General features: G+C 38.2%; 1 protein-coding gene across 1 annotated transcript in view; it reads left to right on the top strand.

The window, feature by feature from the left end:
- AGK (acylglycerol kinase) overlaps positions 1-21,666 on the top strand; it is a 99,286-nt gene that overhangs the window by 40,112 nt on the left and 37,508 nt on the right. The window contains exons 3-6 of the mRNA XM_036758483.1: positions 1,342-1,381; positions 7,100-7,179; positions 17,144-17,219; positions 19,500-19,592. Of these exons, the coding sequence (XP_036614378.1) occupies positions 1,342-1,381; positions 7,100-7,179; positions 17,144-17,219; positions 19,500-19,592 (289 nt within the window). The remainder of the gene's footprint in view (positions 1-1,341; positions 1,382-7,099; positions 7,180-17,143; positions 17,220-19,499; positions 19,593-21,666) is intronic.

The raw sequence follows: 21,666 nt of genomic DNA, 5'->3' as shown, positions 1-21,666 counted from the left end.
TTTCAGGGGGAACAAGGGTACATGTTGGATATTGTGTTTTGTGTTGGATTTTTAAATAAGATGCTTAAAGGACATCTAGATGAAGATGTCCAGTAGGGAGTTAATGTGTGACTGGAGTTCAGGTCACAGATTGGGACTGATTTGGGGATTGAATACAGAGTTGGGAATCATTTGTATAGAAATGACAGTTGAATCTGTGGAAGACAATGAGCAAGAGACAATGTAGAAAGAGGAGATAACAGAAGGATTGGAACAGAGCCTTAGGGAATTCAGGTTTAGGGACCTTCTGTCCAAGGTCCTATGGTTACACTATATTAAATTTATGTTACAAAGCTAGCTAGGCCAGTAGGCTTCTTGTTTCATTGGAATTTTAATGAAACTTTGTTCTTAGATAATACCATTCAAACTAGCAGCTTTTATACCTTCCAGATGAGTGGAGTTTAGAGATTCTTGTAGGTTAGCAGGATGTTTTTTCTGGCCTTGCTGTATCATAAGAAAATAAGTAGGCAGCCCTTTTCCTGTAGCTGTGGTAAAAAGCAAAAACCTGTTTATTTTATTTGTTTTAGTTCAATAATAGATACAAAAAATGGATTCGAATTTGTGTTGAAATGTAAAGAACACTAAATACATAATGTTAGTGAAAAAGCATAGAGAATAAAAGAATGAAGGTATAATCATCTTTTTTTCTTTTAATTTTTTTTTAAATAAATTGCCTTTTGGTTGCCCAATCCAAGTACAGATTTTCATAATGGCCTAGAACCACTTGAAATTATCTTAGTACTGCCAGCAAATTACATCCATTCTACACTGAGCCTTCTATTGAAAAGATTGTGGAATTGTTAGCCAGAAGAGCTGCCTGGTGCCGTAATGACGCAAACTGTATTTAAAAGCTTCTTAAAAACTTTGAAGCTAAATAGATGAACTTTTTTTTGACACTTTCCTTTGAATTTTTTTCTAAACTGATCTTTGTTATGCCAAAAATGTTCTACTTATGATATCATGGATGGTGACATTAAAAAAAAGAGAAGTCTGACTTTAAATGAAATAGCAGGAAAAAGAAAACAGATTAAGAAACAAATTATTTCACTATTATCGAATGACCAGAGTAATTTAACTGGGGAAGGAATGAAAATGGAGATTGTAGAAATAAGCAACATAGAATTTTCTCCAGAGAAATTATTTTTCAAGTTTTTTCTATGCTATGTTATCTGCTCCTTATGACTTTCTTAGTAATTTAAAAGAAATGTTTACATATGTTTTGCAAAACAAACTCTTTTATTTGAATCCTAAACTTTTTATTGAAAGCTAATGTCCATTTCCTTTTTTCTTTTACCTTGATAGTGATAACCTACTAAGGAGAGCAGCCTGTCAAGAAGCCCAGGTAATACCATTCAGTGTGATAAAATTAAATTCCGCCTTTCTTATCTCCGTTGTGCAGTACTTCACCCAGACTGTTCCAGGGTCTTTGGCCAGATATAGTGCCTCACATGACTGGAGTTGGGGCTATTTCTTCCTAAAATGTGGGGCTACCTCAGGCTGTGAGCCAATTTCTTCCTAAAATGTGGGGCTACCTCAGGCTGTGAGCCAACTCCTAATGGAACACTAGCAGATTAGCTATCTGGTGAATAACAACCCTTCCTTTCCTTCTTCCACCCCTATACCTCCCAAACTTACTTTGTTCTATAGTAACACTTATTAGCTGTGTGACCTTTGGCAAGTCACTTAACCGTGTTCGCCTGAGTTTCCTCATCTGTAAAGTAAGCTGCAGAATGAAATGGTCAACAGCCCCAGTATCTCTGCCAAGAAAATCTCAAATGGTGTCACAAAGAGCTAGACCTGACCGGGGGCGGGGAGGGGGCTAGGGGGTGGAGACTAAAATAATAACCACAAGGCTGCATATTTGGCCTAGCTCAGCCTCCTTTGATTTGCCTTTGCATGGAATGACCTCTGAAGGACTGATCCAGCTGTGGGCCGTCCCTACATCTAGATAAACTTTGAGGATTGTGTTCATGTGTGGTACTACATTTTGGGACTTGCCTTTCAAAGTTTATTAAGTGATACTATTAAAATCCATCTCAAGATTCTTTTTGTTGTTCTAGACCTGTGTTTTTATCCATGTGGGAAGTTGCCACATTTATCTGCAGTTCTCAAGAGAGCATCATGTTGGCTTTATATTTTGCTCCCCTTAGCATTAGAGCATAGAACTCTTCTAGTGCATTCTCTTCATTTTATAAATGAGTAAACTAAGGCCTAGTCAGTTAAATGACTTGTCCAGGGACCCACAGGTAGTAAGTGGAAGTGTCAGGATTCAAACCCAGGCCTTCAGACTCCAAATACATGCTGCCTTTTCTGTGGGTTTGTGGCTTTCTTTAATCAAGATGTGTCACAAGTTTCAAGGAGTTGGTGACATTTTGAGAATACATTGTGTCCATTAAGCTTATCCTGTCAGAAATACAACAAAAGAATCATTAAAATCATCAATGGAAAAGAGAACAGTACATTGAGCTGGAGAAGTGGGTGGCAGACAAATTCACATTTGTTCCCGAAATATTTTCAGAGATTACACTGATGTTTCATACTATTAATAGATTCCCACTAAAGTGGGAGTGATAAAACCACTTTAACTCTGTTTTAAAACCTTGTCAAGTTTTCCCTTTTAAAATGTTGTTTAGAAATGTTTTGTTCTGATGGGGACATTTCTTTTAGAATTAGTTCTGAGGAACCCTCTTGCCAACACAGCCTTTATAAAACAGGCTGTAAATATTTCAGGTTCAAGTGCCACCTAAGCGGTTGGGGAAAGTGTTTTTTTTTTTTTTTTAATTGAAATTGCAGGTAACAGCTAAGCTAGCAAGTAGCAGCTATTTCGGAAATTCCTCTTGGGAGAGGGAAGATGACTGCTTTAAGAAATGAGAAAGTTACTTGCTTCTGATTGGGAAGTGGCAGTCATGCAGCTTCACCAGGCTGGTATAGAGTTGCAGTTATGAAGCCATAATCTCCCCCTTTTCAGCTGTTTGGAGAGGGAGCGTAGCTCTCTAATGGCAAATCTTCCTTGCTCATAAAATAAGAAGTCTAGAAGAATGTCTTTCTAACTAACCTGATCTAAAAAATTTAGGCAAGTAGATAGACCAGATTTGAATTAGAATAAGTAAGAAAACTGACTGAAAAGTAAAGAAAAAAGCCATTATCATTGGTAGGAAATTGGAAGGACTTTTAACTCCAAGCTAGCCTGAAGTCTCAGAAGCTTATACCAACTCAGAAAGAATTTTATAATATTAATAGTTAAGCTAGAATACAGCTTTCTAGTAAGGCTTATGGATCCTACTAGAGTTAGATTAAATCAAAAATTAGTGGAAAAGCTTCCAAATTTTCAAGAATAAAGCAAAGACAAGTAAATTTACCCTAAAGATTTTCATTGACCTAGGCAAACGAGAGTTCTCATCCTATCAGAAAATGATAGGCTACAGGGGTAGCTAGGTGGTGCAATGGATAGAGTAACAAACCTGGAGTCAGGAGGACTCATCTTCCTGAGTTCAAATCTGGCCTCAGACCCTTACCAACTGTGTGACCCTGGTCAAGTCACTTGATCCTCTTTGCCTCAGTTTCCTCCTCTATAAAATGAGCTGGAGAAGGAAATGGCAAACCAATCCAATATCTTTGCCAAGAAAACCCCAAATGGGATTACAGAGTCAGACATGACTGAAAAACTACCAAACTGAATAGATTGTTTATTATATCAGCATATGAGAAAGTACCCACTCAAAACCATTGAGACGTCGCTTGATCACCAAGCAGTAGATTCTAAATAAAAGTACACAAGTAAGCAGAGTGAACAGCTAGCTGCATAATAACCTTTAACTTCCAAGAGTGCAGAGTCACCAGTGAGACCTTTCCTTTGCATTTAAACACTTGGTTAGTTTGTTTTATAGATAATAAAACTTGTGAGAACAAAGATGGTGGTGTTTTTCATCTTAGTATTCCTAGAAGCAGCCAGGTGCCCCATTGGATAGATTGCTGAGCCTGGAGTCAGGAAGACTTGAGTTCAAGTCTATCCTCAAACACTTACTGGCTCTGTGACCCTAGGCAAGTCACTTAACCCCTGTCTGCCTTAGTTTCCTTAATTGTAAAGTGGAAATAATAATAGTGCCCACCTCACAGAGTCAAATGAGATATTTGTAAGCACTCAGCACAGTACTTGGCACATAGGAGGCACTATATGTGTGCATTTCCCTTCCTCTCCTCCAGGACTGCTAGGTGCATTGCCCAGCACAATATGTCATTGGAAATGAATGAAGGTTACTGAAGGTAGACTTCATTTTGTCCAAATTGACCCTCAGTTGACCACAGGGACTAGATCATCCTTAGATCCCCTTTCCCTTCTCTTCCCCTACTCTCCAACTCCCTATTCCCCAACCCCAACATGAAATTCAGAACAGAATTAGGAAGGACAACTTATCCTAATAATCAACAAACAGGCCATAGTCCTACTAGATCAAGCGGTCTGGAGCCCTTTATCTACACTACACATTCAAAAGTAAAGCTAGTTTTTCAACCAGTCCTTGGAGACCCTTTATTTTATAGTCTGGCTCCTGAGGACTCGGATATGGTTGGAGGAAGAATCTTCATTCAGATTACAAAAAGAACAAGTTCTTTTCTTAAATTTGCTCAGGCTTAGTTGTCAATCAGAAGCATTTGTTAAGTGTCTACTGTGTGCCATGGAACAACCATATGCTGCTTAAGTCTAACCATAGAATTTTTTATAATAAAACATTGATATATCATCAATGCAATGGTGCAAAAAGTGTGCAGAGGCACATGTACGGAAGTTCTGTGGCTACTGAGTTTTCAGCTGCCTCATTTGGTTCCGGCATGGCAAAGCAGCAGTGTGCTTCCCTATCTCTTTCCAGGATTGCAGTCTAGGCAGTAGCTTCTGCCAGGAGCAGCTCTAGTTTATACTCTGGGAGGTAAAAGGCTTGAGTCCTTTTCAAGTGCACCCACAGACCTGTAGTACCTGTTGTGTACACTAATCATGAGTGAGCTAGATAAGGAGGTTGGTAGAATTTCTTTTCCGTCATACAGGGTAGGGTTAGAGGTTATGCTTATGAGTCTTTCAGGTAGACTGGCTATTTCTGTTTACCTATGTCTTCTCCCTTAAGGGGGAGGGGAGATCCCTTATTTGGATTATACCACTACCTGAAACATTCAGGGAGTACTTGTTTTTAACAATAACAATAAGAATAGAGATAATGAAGACCAAAAGGATACCCTGTATATAAGGACCAGTTGCTTAAATGTAGCATTCATATTTTCTCCCCTTTCCCTGGTCCTCTTTAGTCTTTTTCTTCACCATTTGTTGCTTATGACTGATTCTTTCTTCACCTTGATTTGCTCATTTTGAAAGACCTACTTCTGCTTCCACCTTCAGCCTCAGTCTAGTATTTTTCTCCATCCACAAAAGCTAGCAATTTTTCCATTTTATATACCCGCTCTGACACTCCTCCCTGCCTTGTCCCCCTCCTTACCCCCACCTTTTATCCTTGTATTCTCATCACCTTTCTGTTCTCTTTTATGTCTTGTATCTTCTTTCGGATCTGTCTCTTTGCTTTGTAGGAGCATGGAATGACTGCTACAAGGTTATGAAAAGGAGGTAGTAGATTGATAGGTTTTTATATATAACATAAAAATGGTCTAGTAAACACCAGCATTCCATATAAATAGCCTTTGTAATTAAAGAGATAAGGATAATACTTTAAAGACCAAGGAAATGGTGAATGGATTTAATTTCCCCTCTGACAGACTATAGCCTCTCTGGCCGTGTCTTCTTGATCATGGCCCTTGATATTGCTCTTGCAGAAAAGGGGAAAAAAAGGTTAAAATTAACTTATTTCTTATGTTAAAATGCCCTTGGGAGAAAGCTTTCTGTTGCTCAATTTCAAATCTGTTTCCCTGGAGGGTTTTTTCTTCCAGTGCCTGGGAATCTGAAGGAAAGTGACTTGTTTTGTACTCTAGAAACCAGATGTCTATGAACCTGCCTTCTCTTAATTTATACAAGAAAAAGTTGGAGTTGAAAAACCATATCAAAAAATTAATGAAGAGTGCAGATAGAATAAGGAACAAAAACTTGAGATGGTCAATAATCTCGATCTACTCTCAACTTGATTCTTAGATTCTCATTCCTACCCATTTCAGGATCCTGTGACTTCTAATTACAGTCATATTTATTTTCTTTTTGTTTGATTTTTACTTATTTGTGTACATGGTTTTTCCCTCCTGGTAGAACACAAGCTCCGTAAGCTCAGGGACTCCTTGTTTCCCCCCTGCCCAGACCGTAGGTTGACATTCAGTTGACTCTTGTTGAATTGAATCTGTCTTCACTGTACCCAGTCCTCATGGCTCTAAATAGCTGTGCCGATTTCAAGTACCGGACCCAGTCCATAGTAGGGTTTCTTCCCTTTTCTAGTAGGAAGACTACTGGCACCTTGTTCTGGCACCTCGGCCCTAGCCGTTTGAAGGACATTTAAGACACACATCAGCAAAAATTTGTCCAGACCTAGTTACCTGCTATTCCTATGCAGTCTTTTTTCTGCCCTATTGCTACCCCAGCCTTGTGAGCCATCGGGATGGTGAATCAACCCAGGATCACAGGGCTACTCAAGATCAGATCTCATCCAGATGCTCATTGGTGCCCGCTTAAGGGATCCTAGCTTTTTGTACCCACCTACTGATTCTTCCTCACTGCCTCAAGGGAGGCCCTCCGCTCCCCTTACAGAGAAGGTCTTTTTCAGTGATCCTATCCTAACAGTGCCATAATTTTAGTATTTTATATGCACAGTAACAACCCAGACAATTTGACACACAGTAAAAGGGTCATCTCATTCCACCTCTCATAGGTGAGAGTTTATAGGATTGAGTAAATAGTTATTGTCATATGACATTTAGGCATGCTGCAATTTGTAAATATAGGAACATGGAGGCATTCACTTCATCTCTGGTAAGGCTAAGTGCAATACAGGTTGAGAATGAGTTATTTTGGCCCAAAATATGTTTAGTAGCTAAGTAAAAGACAAGGGAAAATCCATTTTTAAAACTTTTATTCTCTTAGGTATTTGGAAATCAACTCATTCCTTCGAATGCACAGGTGAAGAAGGCAACTGTCTTTCTCAACCCCGCAGCTTGCAAAGGGTAAGCATGTGCATACTGTGTGTGTGTGTGTGATAAAATATAAATTACTTACTTTGCTAACTCAAAGATCTGAAGCATTCCTCCACTGGTATCATATCCTTTTGATGACAACATAGATAATCTTCCAGCATGGTCGTAGTTGAAACATGAATCACCCTTGGGCTGAGCCTTTTTAATTGAGCTAGCTTGACTTCAGACACATTAAATTAATCGGAGAACCTAGAGGACCTTATAAGACCTACCAGTACTTGATTGTCATTGCTTTTGAGAACCTAAGGTTGGCACCACACCATGAGATACTAGAGAAGAGTTTTGGATAGCCAGAGTTAATAAGAGAAAAATTATAACTCAAAAAGATAATTAAAATCATCGGGAGAAGTCAAAGGAACTAAGTTTCTTACTTTTCTTTAGTCAAACCTGATCCACTCTGACCCAGGTAGCTGGGATCAGAGGAAGGCAGATGATACAAAACCATTGGTAATAGGAAGTTAGTTATGGCCCCTTTAATACCTGACTTGTACTTAAATTTTGTTACTATGAAAACTGATTTTTTTTTTGATAAATGTATTGATAGGGTAGTCATCTTGGAAAACCACATTCATTCAATAATGTTCCTCACTCTTGTGGAAAAAATTTAGAGCTGTTAGGCACTCTAGGGTTGAGTTCAACCCCTTCCTATTTACAGGTGAAGAAACTGAGGACCAGAGTAATTAAGTAATTTGATAAGATACTAAGTGTCAGAGACAATATTTGAACCCTGGTCTTCTTGACTCCAATCCAAAGCAGATCCACTATGCCATATTGCCTCTAAGCAAGATGTAAAATGTGGCCTAGGTACTAGATTCAGAACTTGTTGAATGCCTGGATTCAGGATAGTGTCCAGTATTAAACTGGTAAGATGAACAAGGGCTATAGTTATAAAAGTAACAAGGATACAAAAATATGTCAGCCCACGACCTGATTTACATTCAGCCTGCTGAGAAAATCAAGGTGACTGACTTTTTTCAGTACATATCATTTTGAAATACAAACTTGTATGCAAAATGCACATGCTATTCAAACTCTAGGGCATTTTTTTTTATTCATCCTGGCCCTACTTAGTCATACCAAAAGTAGAATATAAGCTCCTTGAGGGCAGGGACTATTTTCATCTTTGTGTATTATCTAGCACAGGTTCTCTACCCCTGATCTAATACCTAGCACAGTGTCAGGAACACAGAGTAAGGTCTTCATGCTTTATGAGTATTTGAAATGTCACTAGTTTGTCCCCTTGACATAATTATAGGATGGATTAGAGAGGCACAGCTTCACTTCAACCCTTCGTAATATTTTAACAACCATAGCAGTTGTAAAAAAAAATATATATCAAATGAAAAGAATAGTCTGTTTATCCTACAGCTGAAAAAAATATTTGGAAAATATGTCTAGTCTAAAGAAGCAGCTGATAGAAGCAACAAAATAGCATTATACAGGTCTTCTTGGTCTAGTGTTTTAGCTGGTTTTAGAGAAACATGATTTCATGGTGCACTGTTACAGGGGACAGTAAGTTCCATGAGAACTATGGTATTGCTGAGCAAATGTTCTTGCTGTGGGATTGTGTTATATTATAGTAAGGCTTGGTTATGATGCTGTTGCTGTTATTATGGAAATATACTTGTCAGGATAGTATTATGTAGGGTATGTTTAAATGTCACACATGTATATACATATATAAATATATATTTCACCTATATTTTATATATGAAAGACCTGTGCGTGTATATACTTGTATGAAAATACACACAAAGAAAAAAGTACCAAACAAGTGATTCCCTAGACAGAGGAAGAAATGGATGACGTTTCTGATATAGATTGTAATATATAGCAGTTAGATGTTTTCAGTTACTTGGACATCTCTTACAAGATCTGGTACAATAAAAGTGAGCACATGATAATTTTTTTTAATTTATGTATTTTATTTCAGCAAAATAAATAAAAACAAAGTATGTGCCCTGAAAATAATAAAAAAATCAAATACATAGAATATGTATTTTCATAATTTACTATTTGTTAAAAAGAAAGGGAAGCTCAGGCCTGTCAAGATAAGTTACCTGAACAGGAGGCAGACAGCCCAGCTGTCTTGAATCTGCTCCAGCAAAATACTGAAATTTGGTCTAGGCTAAATAATGATCAAGAAATCCAGTGAGAAACTACTATAAATGACTTTTTTTCATTTTGGAACTGCACAGAAGGTCAGCCAGAAGCCCATATAAAATAGGAACAAAGGCCCCTCCGACAAAGCCAGCACCGGTACAGGGTATCCTCTTGACACAGCCTTAGACGGGACAGGTGTGGCTTGCATAGCTCTGTATCAGGAGGTAGCAAGAATGAAAATTACCCTGAGAAAGTACCAGAAGAGAGATCTCAGAAGCCCTAGGGAGTGGCAATGGACAGTGACCAGCAGTGCTTCAGTGCCCAGACCTGAGTAACCTAGGCCCAGAAAAGACTCTGAAAATCTAGTACCCCAAATCTTAAGTTCCAGTTTGCCTTATCCTGGGAGGTAGAGGTAAACACAAGAACCCAGAGGATACAGGATGAGACCAGGCAAAACCAACCACCTTGCCCAAAATTGTGGCAAGGGGTAGAAATGGGCCTTGGTACAAAATTTCAGTTCAGGAATTAAAGCTAAAGAGATGAGGAAATCAAAGAAAACAATGATTGATAACAAAAACTTTGCAAAGCAAATTTAGAGATCCCACAAAAAGAGTAACTAACAATTGCAAGTAGATGCTCAGAGGCTAAAATAGATTTCCCACAAATACTGTATCAGTACTTGGAAGAAATGAAGCAAGATTTAAAAAGAAATGCAAGCTCTGAAGGAAAGATTTGGAAATAGAGTAAGTAGCTTGAAAGAGAAAGTGGTAAACCTTACCCAAGAAATGGATTTCCTGAAAATCAGAAGCGACTAAACAGAAACCAATGAATCTTTGTAACAGCAAGAAATATTAGAACAAAATCAAACAGGTGAAAATATAGAAGAAATATAAGATATCTGAAATAAAAAATAGCTGACCTCAAAAGGAGAGAGGTCAGAATCAAGGAAAGAGAATTTAAGAATCATTTGGATTCCCTGAAAACCATGATTTTTTTTTTTTTAAGGCTAGACACTATCTCAAGAAGTCATAAATCAAAAAGATTCAAATCTATTACCTGAAGACCATGTAAAGATATTGTGCTGATCACTTTCTGAAAGGAAGCCCAAAATGAAAAGTCCCTGGAATTCACAGTTAAAACTAAAAGCTTCCTTGTCAAAGAACTGCAAGCTTCTAGAAGGAGGCATTTCAGAGAGGAACTACAGTTAGGATAAACAAGACTGGCTACTGGGTGGTACAGTGATTAGAGCACTGAGCCTGGAGTCAGAAAGACCTGAGTTCAAATCCAGCCTTAGACACTTAATAGTATGTGACATTGGACAAGTCACTTAACCATTACCTGCCTCAGTTTCCTCATCTGTAAAATGGAGATAATGATTGTACCTATCTCCCAAGGTTGTTGTGAGGATCAAATGATATAATATTTGTAAAAAGCCCTTAGCACAGTTCCTAGCACATAGTAGGGACCGTATAAATATCTTGGAATATAATATTCCAGAAGGCTAATAAGATAGGTTTAGAACCAAGAATAACTTAGAATAACTTACTTGACAAAGCTGAGTATGATACCACAGGGAGGAAAAATGGAATAGCAGACTTTAAAGCTTTTTCTGATGAAAAAGACCAGAGCTGACTGGGAATTTTAAAATATAAACACAAGAGTCCAGAGAAACCTAGAGAGGTAAATTGATTTGAGCATTGGGAAGGAGTGTTATGGGGGGAGAAAAAGTAAGTGTCCCTTCATGTCTTCAAAGGGTATTAAATTAAAAAACAAAACCCAATAATCCAGGGAGTAGATTGATTCCATCCTGAGAGTTTGAAGAGGAGAAAGAGAACAGAGGGGTAAAAGGAGAAATACACTGGTGTAGAAAGGAGGAAGAAGGGAATATAACCTGGTATTTTTCATAACTGGGAATACATGAGAAGAAGAATATACAAATGTGGAGGAGAAGGGGTGAGAGAGAGGGCATCACATGAACCCTTCCCTTATCTGAAAGGGATAAAGTAAGATTGAACACAAAGTGTAGTGTAGAATTGCATCACAGTGAGGGAAACAAGGGAGAGTAAGGAGGAGGTTCAACGGGAGGTTAATATTGGGGAGGGAATAACCACAAGCAAAACAATAAACTTCCTGATCCAGAAGGAGCAGTGATGGTGGGGGAGGGGAGAAAAAGGAGGCAAGTCAAACTGGAGTGTCTTGGATTGCCTCTTAGACATTTGGGAAATGGCTGGGAAAATGTGGCAGATGAATGTAATGCAATACCATTGCACCATAAAAAAATGATAAAGGAGATGGTTTTAGAGGATCCTGGGTCGTATGTAAATCCAGTTGAACCAGGAAAATCATTTATGCAAAGACAGCAATATTGTAAAGAAAAACAAGCGTGAAAGGCTTCAGAACTCTGAGTTCTTGAGGACAGGGTCTGCTTTTTGCCTTTCTTTGTATCCCCAATGCTAAGCACGGTGCCTGGTACATAATAGGTTCTTAATAAATGCTGATTGGCTGACACTAGAGGCCCTCTGATGAAGCTGTCCTGTCAGGTGACAAATATGAGGAACAGGGATGTTTTGGGTTGTGGCCACTGTTTGGATTCATTTTGCTGGACTGGCCTTATTTGATACAAGAAATTTTTTCTTTATTTCTCTCAGTTTTTAGTGGGGGTGGGGGTGGGAGTTGCTAAAAAAGGAAGACGACGCAGAGCCAAGATGGCAGCTGGAAAGCAGGGACTAGTGTGAGCTGCCTGCCAAGTCCCTCCAAAAACCTACAAAAAATGGCTCTGAACCAATTCTAGAACTACAGAACCCACAAAATAGCAGAGGGAAACAGGGCTCCAGCCCAGGATAGCCTGGATGGTCTCCGGATGAGATCTCTCCTGCACGGAGCTGGGAGCAGAGTGGAGCAGAGCCCAGCGTGGGCGGCGCAGACCAACCAGACCAGGAGCCAGGCGAAGCATGCCCTAGCACCCTGAATCAGTGAGCTGCAGCAGTTACCAGACTTCTCAAACCACAGACACCAAAGACAACAGAGAAGGTTAGTGGGAAAAGCTGCGGGAGTGGAAGGAGTTCACGGTTCAGCCACTGCCCCAGGGGCCAGCAGAGGTGGGGCAGCTACAGAACTACAGCTGCAGTTGCTTCCGGCCCCAGGCCCACCTGGTGGGAGGAATTAAGTGGCGGATCAGAGCAGGAGTGAAGAACCTGCTGAACATCTAAGTCCAGTCCAGGTTGGGGGTTCTTGGGGAAGGAGCAGTGCTGGTGTGGCAGAGCTGGCGCATCCCCCCAAGCTTGGAACATAGTTCTCTTAACTTTACAAGCAGTCATACCCCGCTGAAAAACTCAAGGGTCAAGTTAGTTGGCTGGGAATATGGCCGGGCAGCGAAAACACACCCAGATTCAGTCTCAGACTCTGCATTCTTTCTTTGGTGACAAAGAAGACCAAAACATACAGCCAGAAGAAGTCAACAAAATCAAAGAGCCTACAACAAAAGCCTCCAAGAAAAACAGGAACTGGTCTGAGGCCATGGAAGAGCTCAAAAAGTATTTGGAAAAGCAAGTTAGAGAAGTAGAGGAAAAATTGGGAAGAAAATGAGAAGGATGCAAGAAAACCATGAAAAACAAGTCAAGGACTTGCTAAAGGAGACCCAAAAAAATACTGAAAAATACACTGAAGAAAACACCTTAAAAAATAGACTAACTCAAATGGCAAAAGAGCTCCAAAAAGCCAATGAGGAGAAGAATGCCTTGAAAGGCAGAATTAGCCAAATGGAAAAGGAGGTCCAAAAGACCACTGAAGAAAATACACTACCTTAAAAATGAGATTGGAGCAAGTGGAAGCTAGTGACTTGATGAGAAATCAAGATATTATAAAACAGAACCAAAGGAATGAAAAAATGGAAGACAATGTGAAATATCTCATTGGAAAAACCACTGACCTGGAAAATAGATCCAGGAGAGATAATTTAAAAATTATTGGACTACCTGAAAGCCATGATCAAAAAAAGAGCCTAGATATCATCTTTCAAGAAATTATCAAGAAGAACTGCCCTGATATTCTAGAGCCACAGGGCAAAATAGAAATTGAAAGAATCCACAGATCACCTCCTCAAATAGATGCCAAAAAGAAATCTCCTAGGAATATTGTCACCAAATTCCAGAGCTCCCAGATCAAGGAGAAAATACTGCAAGCAGCCAGAAAGAAACAATTTGAGTATTGTGGAAACATAATCAGAATAACCCGAGATCTAGCAGCCTCTACATTAAGAGATCGAAGGGCTTGGAATACGATATTCCGGAGGTCAATGGAGCTAGGATTAAAACCAAGAATCACCTACCCAGCAAAACTGAGTATCATGCTCCAAGGCAAAATATGGATTTTCAATAAAATAGATGACTTTCAAGCTTTCTCAGTGAAAAGACCAGAGCTGAATAGAAAATTTGACTTTCAAACACAAGAATCAAGAGAAGCATGAAGAGGTAATCAAGAAAAAGAACAAGAAGAAGAAATTGCAAGGGACTTACTAAAGTTGAACTGTTTTGTTTACATTCCTACATGGAAAGATGATGTGTATGATTCATGAGACCTCAGTATTAGGGTAGCTGAAGGGAATATGCACATATATATATATATATATATGTCTATATATGCATATGTATGCATATTTGAGGGTGTATGTATGTATATATGTATGTGTGTGTGTATAATACATATATATATATATATATATATATATATATATATATATATATACAGAGAGAGAGAGAGAGAGAGAGAGAGAGGGAGAGAGGGCACCAGGTGAGTTGAAGATGAAGGGAAGATATCTAAAAGAAATAAAATCAAATTAAGGGATGAGAGAGGAATATATTGAGTATTGAGAGCAGGAGATAGGGAGAAATAGAATGGGGTAAATTATCTCGCATAAAAGTGGCAAGAAAAAGCAGTTATGTAGGAAGAGAAGAGAAGGCAGGTGAGGGGGAATGAGTGAATCTTGCTCTCATCAGATTTGACCTGAGGAGGGAATACCATACATACTCAATTGGGTATCTTACCCCACAGGAAAAAAGGAGGGAGAAGACAAAAAAGGGGGGATGATAGAAGGGAGGGCAGATGGGGGTGGAGGTAATCAACAACAAACACTTTCAAAAGGGGACAGGGTCAAGGGAGAAAATTCAATAAAGGGGGATAGGTTAGGAAGGAGCAAAATATAGTGAGTCTTTCACAACACGAGTATTGTGGAAGGGTTATACATGATACGCATGTGGCCTATGTTGAATTGCTTGAACTTCTTAGGGAGTGTGGGTGGGAAGGGAAGAGGGGAGAGAATTTGGAACTCAAAGTTTTAAAAACAGATGTTCAAAAACAAAAAAAAAAGTTTTTGCATGTAACTAGAAAATAAGATATACAGGCAGTGGGGTGTAGAAATTTATCTTGCCCTACAAGAAAGGAAAGGAAAATGGGATGGGAAGGGAGTGGGGTTACAGAAGGGAGGGCTGACTGGGGAACAGGGCAACCAGAATATATGCCATCTTGGAGTGGGGGGGAGGGTAGAAATGGGGAGAAAATTTGTAATTCAAACTCTTTTGAAAATCAGTGCTGAAAACTAAATATAGTAAATAAAAAAAAAGAGAAGAAAGGAAAAAAAAAAGAAGAAGAAGAGGAGGAGGACCATTATGATACTTTTGAAAATACACAGAAGGGAACAGAAGGAAATTCAGAAGAAAGCACAACCAGGGCAATTTTGAATGTGACATGTAAAATTTATTATACTTTCTTTTAAGCAAGTGGTGATTCATGGTTTCATATAGTTCCTTGTGTTTTAATATGTGTGTGGAAATGTACTTTCTTGGTATTTAAGTTCATGATAAAAAGAATTTCCTGCCCAAAACAGTTAAAGGAAGACTATACTTTTAATAAGTACCAATATTATCCCTTGTGTATAACCTAAGTTGTCATTTCTTCTATCTTCATTTATGTAATTGTAGGCAATGTATAAATTATTCCCCTATGCCTGCTTTATTTCCTACTCTGCATCATTTAATATAAATCCTGCCATATTTCTTTGAATTCTTCATGTTTTGCTATTCCTTACCACACTGTAATATACCATATTTTATTAGGCCATCTTCCAGTCATTCATTGGACACATATTTTCCAACTTCTATTACTATAGATATTACTGATGTGATTGTTTTGGTACAGATAGGGCATTTTTTTCCTGTTAATGACTTTCTTGGGGTATAGTAGTAGTATCATTATGTCAAAAAGCATGAACAATTTTGTAACATCTATTGTGTAATTTCATATTGCTCTCTAAACTGGCCAAACTAGGTCACAATTCCACCAGCAGCAAATTAGCATTTCTGGCATTATATCTGGCATTATAGTGTTGGTGATGGTGAGCATCATTATTTTGCCCTTGATCTTAATGGGAAAGCTTCCAGTGCTTTTCCATTACAAATAATGCTGGATTTTGCTGTTAGGTGCTGTTGAATCTTTCATCTGCTTCAGTTATTACTATAAGAATTTAGATGAAACCTGGTAATTGATCCCATATGTAAATTATATTATTTGGAGCTTTTGCCTACTAGTAATACTGTTCTCATTGATACTAGTCATTTCTGTATCTCTTCGGTCTTGATTATGTTTCATTTCTGTTCAGTAGACATTTGTTAAGTGTCTTTTGTGTGCATAGTATTATGCTAAGGGGACTTGAGGATAAAAACAAAACAATGTTTGCTTTCAAGATGCTTGCATTCTATGAGAGATACAGTTTGTATTCAGATAAGTAAATACATATAATTTCATAGAATGTTAACAAGTGGGATGATCAGGAAAAGCTTCTCAAAAGTGGTAGCAAGTGAATTAAGGTTGGAAACAAGATCCATAGTTGCTAGATTGTTGTGATTCATCTCAGGAATTGTGGGGAATAGGAAAGTTACTAAAGGATGGAACCTGGAGCCAAGGCAGTGCTTTGGAGACCTGGGAGATGGCTTGTGTGAATGCGCATAGTAGAGGTTGGAGTGTGGAGTTAGGGGGCAACTAATCAGAGTGGATTTCACTCCGTTTGTCTAGAAAACTTAATTCCATTTGGGGAAGACCCAGTACCCATCCTACTGTTCCAGTGGTGAAAATAGTCTGTTTTTCTATCTTCTTAGTGTTAGAAACTAGCTACATAAATGGATCAATGTATTTTTTTAACATCACAACCATTTCCTTAAGTCATGCCTTTCCTAAAAACAAAGAAAAACAAATGGACAAAGTGCATTGCAACATTCCATTGTCCCCCATTTTTCTACTGAGCATAGACTTGAGTCTTCAGTTTTCTGGATCTAAAATTGTTTGTTGCAATTAATCTGAGTGCAGCCTCCATTTAGAGTGGTTTTCATTTACGTTGTTGAATTCATCGTTCATATTCTTTTCCTGGTGCTGCTTTCTTTGTGTCTCTGAATTCTTTATATTTGTTATTTCCATAGCTTAGTAATATTTAATTGAATTCATATATCACAATTTATCAACTACTTCCTAATTTGTGAGCACTTATTGGTTTCCAGTTTCTTGCTACCATAAAAAGTGTTGCTATACATATTTTAGCATATATGAGACTTTTCTTTGACCTCTTGAGGACAAATGCCAGTTGTGGAATTTCAGGGTCAAAGAATGATTTATTTAGTAAATTTTCTGAGTTTTGTACTTCCTAAAATTCAGTGGATGGAGTAAAGCCGTAAAGGTCCATAGTGTTATTTCATATTCTTTTCTATAGGGGATGTTATAGGCTTTTAAATCTCCCTTTGAAAGACTTGTTAAAAATATTTTTTTCTTGATTTTTCTCTATCTACAGAAAAGCCAGAAATCTTTTTGAAAAGAATGCTGCCCCAATTTTACACTTATCTGGTATGGATGTGACTGTAGTCAAGGTAAGACCGATTCATGAATACACCTTTACACAAAATGGACCCATAGAACCGTCCACCCTATATCTCTAGACCTCTTGAATGAGTGAATGAATGAATGAATGAGTTCCTTTATTCAGTATCTACCATGTGCCAAGAATTGTGCTAAGCACCAGGGATACATTACTAAAATGGAACTTGTCCCTGCCCTTAAGGAGCTTACATTCCAATATGTAGAGACAACATATATAGGGAAGTAGTGACCAGGGAAGGATGTTTTGATTTGGGAAATTACAGAGATGGTGAGTGCAACCATAGGGGAGTAGATTGACGTATCTGTTCCAGGAACAATGACAGACTTTAATGGAGGCTGGGAAGGCTAAGTGAATCATTGAATTGTTGCTCGGGCCAGGTTCCAGTGACCACCAGCAGTCAGGGCAGGGGGGATACCTTCTCCAAGGGCTGGTTTCTGATCAGAGCAGCATGGCAGTTGATATAGGAGCTAGCATCCTAACACTTAGGGCAGGGCTGTCTTTTTGTTTCTTTTTGTATCCCCAGCACTAAGCACAGTACCTGACACATAGTAGGCACTTAATAAATGCTTATTGAATTGAATTTAAAGAATCAGTCTTCCTCCTTGTGTGGCCCTCTTCCATCCTTTGGTAACTTTCCCATTCTCCACAATTCCTCAGAGATAAACCACAACAATCCAGCAACTCTGTGTACAAGTTCTTTTGGTCCTTTGAAACCAAAACCACTTAATAGGCAGGAAGAGAGTGAGACATGATTTCGCCTTCTCGGGCATGCTAAAAAGCGAAGGTCAAAGTACTCGCTGGTGCATCTTTGGCATTATATTATGAAATTATTGCTTCTTGGATGACAAGAGTTGTTATAACCGGGGTGGCTAGGTGGCTCAGTGAGTAGAGCACCGGCCCTGGAGTCAGGAGGACCTGAGTTCAAATCTGGCCTCAGACACTTGACACATGTACCAGCTGTGTGACCTTGGGCAAGTTACTTAACCCCAATTGCCTTGCCAAAAAGAAGGAGTTGTTATAGCCATGAGAATTTTCTTTTCCCCCTGAAAGTGTAAAATTCTCAAGGCCTGGGGATTATTTCAGTACCTGACCATATAACCATAGCCCCTCAGATAGGCCTTCCTTTCTTTCTTTAGAAGGAACTCTAAAGGATCACCCTTTTAAGTGCTCAATGATTTAATTAAGAGGAAGAAGGAAAAACAAAAAGGAACAATACTATTTCAGAGACTCCTGTAAACACAATCTTACTATGGAGTGTTTGTTACAAATTGGTGATGAGCCACTCAGAGATCAATAGACATATGTATGTAATTCTGTCTTGCTAACTTTTTTATAAGGCTGCATTCATATTTTTACTCTAAACTCTATTTTTATCAATTTATTGCTCAGAGCTCCTAAAACAAGAATGTTGCACACATGTATTTTAAAAACTAGTTCCCCAGACTTAAGCTATAACTTCTTTCTGTGATCAAATGCTTAGTATGTGCTATCAATTTCACTCCCTTGAGTAAAAAGCTAGGCCCCAGAGTCATCTCTAAAGCATTGTTTCACCTGGATTTGTTGCAGCTACTGTACAGCTAGGTTTTGCCCATATAAATGTTTCCCGTGTAGTCTCAGTTGGATATGGTTTTCATTTCTTTTAGTTCCTTGGTGACTTTTAAAGTATTGTTCTGTCACAAAGATAAGCACATTTCATTTTTTTAAGTGGCCTCTATAGGTCGATACTTAGCTCTAAGCAAATACAAATACTGTCTATATATGTTTAGGATTTTGTATGCCAGCTTTACGGATAGCTAAGCACAAATGTTGCTTCCTTCCCAAATAGCATAGTAATATCTTTACTGTCCTCTGAAAGAAAATATCTCTTGTGATTATTCCACACACCTGTGGAATAATAGTATACCCACACCTGTGCATTTAGTTTCCATAATGCTTTAAAAAGAAAAGTATTATAAACTTAGCCATGAAATGAGCACTTGCATGGGAAGCCAGGAGCTTGGTTTCCTCACCTGCCCCTGGTCCTGACCGTACACTTTTAGATAAGTCATTTAATGTCTCTGGGTCTCATTTTCTTCACATAAAAAATGTAAGGCCAGAAATCTCTGAGGTCTTTTACAGGGCTTAGGCTTGATTATTATTTTGTTAACATTTTAGTTATCAATCAATTACTTTTTGAGGGGTGACTAACTTAAAAGTTCAAGATTTTAAACTTTGGGCACTCGTGGTCCTTGGATTGGTCAACTGAGCCAGGGCTTTATTTCCATTCTAGACAGATTATGTAGGACAAGCCAAGAAGCTGCTAGAATTAATGGAAAACACAGACATGATCATTGTCGCAGGCGGAGATGGAACTCTGCAGGAGGTAAGACTGTTTTGCTGTTTGAAGGGATGTTGAAGATGTAGGAAATGGACACCATGTCTTAGTGTGTTGCCACTGAGGGATGGTTATGTTCTAGAAAAGTGATTTCTTTCTAAGCTCTAATTTTTAGGATAGTTACTACTTTCTGAAATGTGTGTAGTGGTAAAATTTCTGCCATACTCTTTGCCCACTTCTCTAAAACCTAAATTCCAAGGAATAATTTTTATTCCGTGTAAGTTTAATACTTTTCATTTAGGCATGAGATAAAATGGAGAAAACTTTTTTTTATTGTGATATCAGTATGTCAACTGTGAGAGAAATTTTTATGATATGACATATGAGTGAACCTTAAGGTATACCCTTTCCCATACCCCTTCTCATTGTTTGTAAAGTGGACTTAAACCTAGTTACACCAGCATTGATTTTTCTTTTCAAATATATGTATCTACTTTTTCATATATTTGGTTTCACAAAGGCAGTGAACCTTTTTTATTGAAAGGTTTGCCATTTCTCTGCAGCAAACTCTGACATCTTTAATTAAAAATCAGAAAGCTATTAAAGACACAAAAATGCAATCCTTACTGCTGCTCTACTCTTTGGCTGCTGCCTAATGAACATCAGTACCTAATTTCAAGGCTTTATCTGGTATAATTTGGTTCCTTTTCCTCCCAGATCACAAAACAAGAAGACTGCAATAGTTAGAATTCTGTCTGATGCTTGTATTAGAAATTCCATGAGCTGTTTTAGAGATCTTTTTAACACATTTTGTTGATGGTGCATTTTGTCTTTACATCATAGTCATTCCTGGGAGATCTCTTCCTCCATCCCCCTCTCATTTTGAACTTTCCTTTGTAGTGAAGAAAAACAGTTAAACAAAACATCTGACAGAGGGACTGTATCTGATCGTGTGACAACATTTTGCCTTAGTACTTGCCTCTCTCCCTGAGGACTCTTCTCTAGGACTATCAGGGGTTTTTAATTTTCTCAGTTTGGGTTCTTTTTTAGTAATATTTTGAAGTACAGTGTTGTAATAATTTTTTGTGTATGTTCTTTTGGTTCTGTTTATTTCACTCTGAAATAGGTCATATACATCTTTGCCTGTTTTTCTGAATTCCTCCTGTTCATTTCTTACTATACAAAAATATTCCACTGTGTTCATGTAACATAGTTTTGTGTCCATTTTCTAGTTGACAGATGCCCTTTTTATTTCCCAAAGATCATTTTTTAAAGGCTGCACTAATAACCTGAATAATTGTTTTTGCAGTGTAATAGTGTAATAATCTTTTTCCAATGAGTTGTATGATATTTTGATCAGGTCAGGAAAATGTCACATAGGCACTTTGGCTATAAAGGATAAGAAAGAATGACTTCAGTTTGATAAATGTCTATTAAGCTGTTTGATTTTGGGAGATAGAAGGACAAAAATGTTTTTTAGGAACAATTATAAACAGTACTTGTATTCAAAGTACTCACATTTACTAGGGAATACAACTTTTTTTTTTTAGCTTTTTTTTTTAATATATTTTTTCTTTTTATTTTTAGTTTGCAACACATGGTTCTACATAATTTTGAGTTCCAGATTTTCTTTTCTCCCTGCCCCCCTCCCTCCCCAAGATGGCATGGAATCCCTTATAACTTCCATGTATAACTTTGCATTGAATTAATTTACACACTAGTCAAGTTGTGGAGAAGAATTGTGACCAATGGAATGAATCATGAGAAAGAAGAAACAGAACCAAAAAAAAAAAAAAAACACAACCCAACAACAAATACAAAAGAGAGGAAAAAAAAAGGGGTGGGGGAGAAAAAGGCGAGCATGAAGTGTGCCTTGATCTGCATTCATACTTCATAGTTCTTTCTCTGGATGTAGATAGCACTCTCCATCGTGAGTCCTTTGGCGTTGTCTCTGCATATTGTGTTGCTGAGAAGAGCAAAGTCTGTCAGGGTTAGTCATCACAGAATCCATATATCTGTGGTTGTGTATAATGTTCTCCTGGCTCTGCTCCGCTCACTCAGCATTATGTCGTGTAGGTTTTTCCAGGTTGTTATGAAGTCCGCATCATCCCCATTTCTTATA

The sequence above is a fragment of the Trichosurus vulpecula genome, chromosome 5 (assembly GCF_011100635.1).
Source record: "Trichosurus vulpecula isolate mTriVul1 chromosome 5, mTriVul1.pri, whole genome shotgun sequence".
NCBI lineage: Eukaryota > Metazoa > Chordata > Mammalia > Diprotodontia > Phalangeridae > Trichosurus > Trichosurus vulpecula.
Note: the sequence above shows the minus strand (reverse complement) of the source record. Positions and strands in the feature narration are given on the sequence as shown.